The following is a 6,000-nucleotide window of genomic DNA, read 5'->3' on the forward strand; positions in this document are numbered from 1 at the left end:
GACACACAAAGATCAATAAAGGTGCCTAATCTTTCTCATGGAACTTAACAGTAAAAATATCCAATCCTTCTCATTGACAGATTTGTGACTTTTTGAAAGGCGCCAAATCCAAATTCCTGAAGGACCAGATGGTCTCATATGCCATTAAGAAAGATGTATGGCTTGGATATGATAACCTGGACAGCTATGAGGCCAAAGTATGGTTTTGTGTATTGTGAGCTATATTGTTCTAGTTGAGACAAATTTTAGAAAATATTGTTATATTTGTGCACATTGCTACACTAATCTATATATAAAGGAGGGATATTTGAATTATTTGTTGATATGGGTCAGATATAGACACGCCACAGAATCTCGGAAGCCAAATATTAATTTACATCTATCAAATTTTTAACACATCTTGGAGTTATGATTTAGGATTTATCCATCAATGAGGCATTAATTTCAAACTATTAGACCCTTGGAATTCAAACAGAACAAACTAACAAATAAGAAATGTAAGTAACAAGTAGGGCAGAGTTGGTTAGTCTTTCAGGATCCAATTGTGAAGGCCCGGAGTCCCATATGGCCCACAGGCAGCAGTTTCAAAACAATTACTAGCATTTTTTCCAATCTCTGGACGTTTGAGCAGTTTACATATGATGAATTGGAGATTGTCTATTTAACATTTGAGAATAGGTTCACTAAACAATTGAAGGAAAGGGAAATAATGAGCTGAGAGAGCAAGATTGGCATGGCTAATTTAGACAAATGCTCGCTTGAAGGATAAACATCAGCACAAATTGGTTGAGCTAATTGGTCCATTCCATATCATACACTTTATCTAACGAACAATGAAAATAAGACAGCATCATTCTTTCCAAAGAATCTACAGAAAAAAATATTTAAATCATGATGTTTGGTGAGTGGTCCACAATGGACTTTTCATGATCCATCATCCTCCAAACCCAATTTAATAATCCATATGTAGAAATTACAAATGCTGCAGTCTGACAGGAGCATTATTACTAATATGATAATGACCCTGAAGCCTTAAAGTTGGCCAGTATCATGGGACATCTCCATGGTGGTTCCTAGTCCTCCAGAGTTTCACCCCAATCAAGGATGATACCAAAAGCTTGGGTCACTGGGACTGCCTGAACAAAAACAATGAAAGTTAAATAAATGCAGTGAGATTTGTAAATGCTGCCTAAACAGGAGTTAAAACAATTTTGTTGCTACTTTATCATTATAGATCCAGTGGCTAAAAAAGAATAAATATGGAGGTGCCTTTGTGTGGACAATAGATCTCGATGATTTCCATAATCATTGCAAACAGGGAGTACTTCCTCTAACAACCAAATTGAATAAACTTCTTAAAATAAATCCAGGTAAAATATTTACCTTTTTTTTATTCACTCATTTTGCTTTGCCCATCCCTAGTTGCCCTTGAGAAGGTGGTGGTGAGCTACTTTCTTGAACTGCTGCAGTAAAAAAAAAACTCAAGGCTCTGTATCTGAATGCACGTAGCACTCAGAACAAAACAGATGAACTGATAGCACAAATAGAAATAAATAAATACTATCTGATAGCCATTACAGAGACATGGTTGCAGGATGACATAGATTGGAACCTGAATATTGAAGGGTACATGACACTTAAGAAGGACAGGAAACTAGGAAAAGGTGGAGGGGTGGCTCTGTTAATCGATGATGCTGTTAACACAATAGAGTGGGATGACCTGAGTTCAAGAAACCAGGATGCAGAAGCAGCTTGGTTAGATATGAGAAATGATAAAGGGAAGAAGTCACTTGTAGGAGTGATGTACAGGTCCTCCAAGAGTAACCACATGGTAGTACAGGGTATAAAGGGAGAAATAATGGGAGCTTGTCACAAAGGTATGGCAATAATCATGGGGGATTTTAATCTACATAGACTGGAAAAATCAGGTGGGCAAAGGTAGCCTAGATGAGGAATTCATAAAATGTTTTTGGGATAGTTTCTTAGAATAGCACATTCTGGCTTCAACCAGAGAGCAGGCTAAACTAGACCTGGTATTGTGCAATGAGATAGGATTAATTAATTCATAGTGAAGGTGCCCCTAGGTAGCAGCGATTATACTATCATTGAATTTTACATTGAGTTTGAGGGAGAGAAGAGTGGGTCTAAGTCTAGTCTTTAAACTTAAATAAGAGGTATTATGCAGGCACGAAAGTAGAGCTAGCAATTAGGTTAAGGAATAGGTCAATAGAGATGCAGTGGCAGACATTTAAGGGGATATTTCCCTTAATATGATTGAATTTTACATTAGGTTTAAGGAAGAGGAGAGTAGTTACTTCAATCAGTTGTAGGTTTGCTGACTAGATACACTCCAATGAAACAGAAAAATTCCAAGGGGAGGACCCATCATCCATGCTTAACTAAAAAAGTTAAAGATAGTATCAAGCTGAAAGAAAAAGTATAATTGCGCAAAGATGGTTGATAAGTCAGAAAATTGGACCGATTATGAAAAAAAAAGCAAGGAATGACTAAAAGATTAATAAGGAGGGAAAAATCAGAGTACGAGAGTAAGCTAGCTAGGAATATAAAGACATAGTAAGAGATTCTATAGGTATTTTAAAAAGAAAAATTAAAGTGAGTGTTGGTCCTATAGAAAGTGAGTCTGGTGAATTAATAACAGAAAATAAGGAGATGACAGATGAATTGAATAAGTATTTTGCATCGGTCTTCACTATAGAGGATATCCCAGAAATAGCTGCAAATCAGGAAATGGAAGGAACAAGATAATCACTGAGTAAATTGTTGGAGCTGTGGGCTGACAAGTCCCCAGGTCCTGATGGACTTTGTCCTAGGGTCTTAAAAGTAGATAGTGAGGTAGTTGATGCGTTGGTTTTAATTTTCCAAAATTCCCTAGATTCAGGGAAGATGCCATTAGATTGGAAAATAGCGAAAGTAACTCCTTTATTCAAAAAGAAAGACAGAAAGCAGGAAACTACAGGCCAGTTAGCTTAACATCTGTCTTAGGGGAAATGTTAGAAGCTATTATTAAAGATGTTATGGCAGGGGACTTGGATAAGTTCAAGGTAATCAGGCAGAGTCAACATGGTTTTGTGAAAAGGAAACCATGTTTAATCAATTTATTGGAGCTCTTTGCAGGAGTTACATGTGCTGTGGATAAAGAGGAACCAGCAGATGTACTGTACTTAGATTTCCAGAAGGTATTCTATAAGGTGCCACATCAAAGGTTACTGCAGAAAATAAAAATTTATGGTACAGGAGGTAACATATTGACATGGATAGAAGATTGGCTAGCTAACAGGAAACAGTAGGCATAAATGGGTCATTTTCTGTTTGGCAAGATGTAACGAGTGGTGTGTCACGGGGATCAGTACTGGGGCCTCAACTTACAATTTATATAAATGACTTGGATAAAGGGACCGAAGGTATGGTTTCTAACTTTGCTGATGACACAAAGATAGGTTGGATAATAAGTTGTGAAGAGGACATAAGGAGGCTACAAAGGGATACAGGTAGGTTAAATGAGTGGTCAAAGATCTGGCAAATGGAGTATAATGTGGAAAATGTGAAATTGGCCATTTTGGCAGGTAGAATGAAAAAGTACATTACCTAAATGGTGAGAGATTGTAGAGCTCTGAGATGCAGAGGGATCTGGATGTCCTAGTGCATGAATTGCAAAATGTTAGTATGCAGGTACAGCAAGTAATTAGGAAAACTAAAAGAATGTTATTGTCCATTGCAAGGGGAATTGAATACAAATGTAGGACAGTTATGCTTCAGTTGTACAGGGCATTGGTGAGACCATATCTGGAGTACCTTCAAAAAAGAATTGGTTCGGGCACAGTCAAGGTATATTCCATTGAAAGGGAAAGGTACGACAAACACATCCAGAGCTCCCTAGATGAAAAAGGAAATTGAAATTAAGATAAAGAAGAAAAAGTGCGCTTATGACAGGTGTCAGGTAGAAAGGACAGTTGAGAACCAAGAGGAATACAGAAGGTCCAGATGGGAGGTGAAAAAGCATATTAGAGAAGCAAAGAGGGATTATGAGAAAAGACTGGCAGCCAACATAAAGGGGAATCCCAAAGTCTCCTATAGGCACATGAATAGTAAAAGGGTGGTAAAAGGAGTAGTGCCGATTAGGGACCTAAAAGGGAATTTACACATGGACGAAGGGGCCATGGCTGAGGTATCAAAGGGATACTTTGCATCCGTCTTTATGGCAGGGCAATGGCACTAGGTCATAATGCTCATTTGGAGAGCCGCCTCCTGTGCCGTTAAGATTCTGAGTACGGTGTACGTATAAGGGTGTAAATGAGAAGGTTTACTAGACTAATACCTGGAATGGGCAGGTTGTCTTATGAGGAAAGACTGAACAGGCTAGGCTTGTATCCACTGGAGTTTAGAAGAGTAAGATACAATTTCTTTTAAACATAAGATCCTGAAGGGTCTTGACAGGGTGGATATGGAAAAGATGTTTTCTTCTGTGGGAGAATCTCAAACTAGGGGTCACTCATTTAAGATGGAGATGAGAATTCTTTTCTCTCAGAGGGTAGAGTGTCTGTGGAACTATCTTCCTCAAAAGGCAGTGAAAGCAGAGTCTTTGAATATTTTTAAGGTAGAGATAGATAGATTCTTGATAAACAAGAGAGTGAAAGGTTATTAAGGGTAGACAGGAATGTGGAGTTGAGGTTACATTCAGATCTGCTATGATCTTATTGAATGGCAGTGCAGGCTTGAGGGGCCAGATGGCCTATTCCTGCTCCCAATTTGTATGTTCATATGTTCAAGTGAATCTCAGTAAATATAAATATTACATTTTTCTCTTCCAGGCTGTAAACTATCAGTGAATTCATCTTCCAGTGGAATTAAGGGAAAAACCGATGGCAGCACAGAAATACGTATTAATGGGCCTTGGTGCCTCAATAAACCAACTGGAATTTACGCTGACCCACGAGATCCTACCAGATTCTATCGCTGTGATCAACTAACCACCCATGAGCGCTGTGCTGATGGACTGGTCTTTGATGCAGACTGCAGGTGTTGCAATTGGCCTAAAAAAGTAGCAACTCCTCATAAGGCTGGTAAATAATACACATCACCCTCTGCCACCCATCCCCAAAAGCATTACGTACCACACCACCCACCCCCTTGATATAGATAGGCAACAGTAGTAAGATACCACTAGGAATATGCCTCCCAGCTAAACCACATTCATTAACTCCAACAGTTAGGCTGCAGGTTTGGAGCCAATTCCTAAACAAGCATTTCAAATTCTTGACTTAACAAAATTCTATCTTGAAGTAACCTGCTGTTAGGTACCTTAAAAGCTTTCGTCCAGGTAGACGATATCTATCAGATCTCCCTCGTCCACAACCATATAGACTTAATTTTTTAAAAAATCCATGTGTACAGTGCAACCTGTTTTTTGGTAGCCATGTTGTGAATTTCAAATGATTCTTTCCCTTGCCAGCAATCATTAAAGGTATCTCTTGCAATCCTTTCTAGCATCGTGCCAATAACAGACATCAGGCAGATGGTCCTGTAGTTCTCTGCATAGATTTGCCATGGAGGAGTTGCTCCTCCTCCCAGCCCACCTCATGGCCATTTCTGTGTCAACAAATAACTATGCTAACACTACAAAATTCTGTATTCTTGCTAATCACCAGGCCTTCCAGCGAGATTGTCCTGAGGCACTATTTTTTTCCGATGCATGTATATGCTGCAACTGGTGCTTAAACCAGAATGCAAGTTAAATGATAACATTACAGATCTAAAGTACTTTTAACATTGAATACTGCACACACTATTTTCACATTTTATTTCTTCTACCTCTTGCCTGCTACGAAGTTATTAGCCATTGCTAAAAACAAGAATCAAGGGCTTAAAACTTATCCATTAGTTACAGCTTGGCATGAATCTCAAAATGTTACCTTCAGGTTGTTTTTTTCTTAAAGAATCAGCATAAGTGTTATCAGTTATAATGCTTTTAGTATTTGAACG

At 38.5% G+C, this 6,000-nt stretch overlaps 1 protein-coding gene across 1 annotated transcript in view; it reads left to right on the top strand.

Annotated features, from left to right (window-relative positions):
* Positions 1-5,766, top strand: part of LOC144684070 (acidic mammalian chitinase-like) — a 28,857-nt gene extending 23,091 nt beyond the window's left edge. Inside the window, exons 8-10 of the mRNA XM_078547785.1 lie at positions 81-197; positions 1,235-1,370; positions 4,830-5,766. Of these exons, the coding sequence (XP_078403911.1) occupies positions 81-197; positions 1,235-1,370; positions 4,830-5,089 (513 nt within the window). The 3' untranslated portion in view covers positions 5,090-5,766. The remainder of the gene's footprint in view (positions 1-80; positions 198-1,234; positions 1,371-4,829) is intronic.
* The last annotated feature ends 234 nt before the right edge of the window (positions 5,767-6,000 follow it).

Source organism: Cetorhinus maximus, chromosome 8, assembly GCF_964194155.1.
Source record: "Cetorhinus maximus chromosome 8, sCetMax3.hap1.1, whole genome shotgun sequence".
Lineage (NCBI taxonomy): Eukaryota > Metazoa > Chordata > Chondrichthyes > Lamniformes > Cetorhinidae > Cetorhinus > Cetorhinus maximus.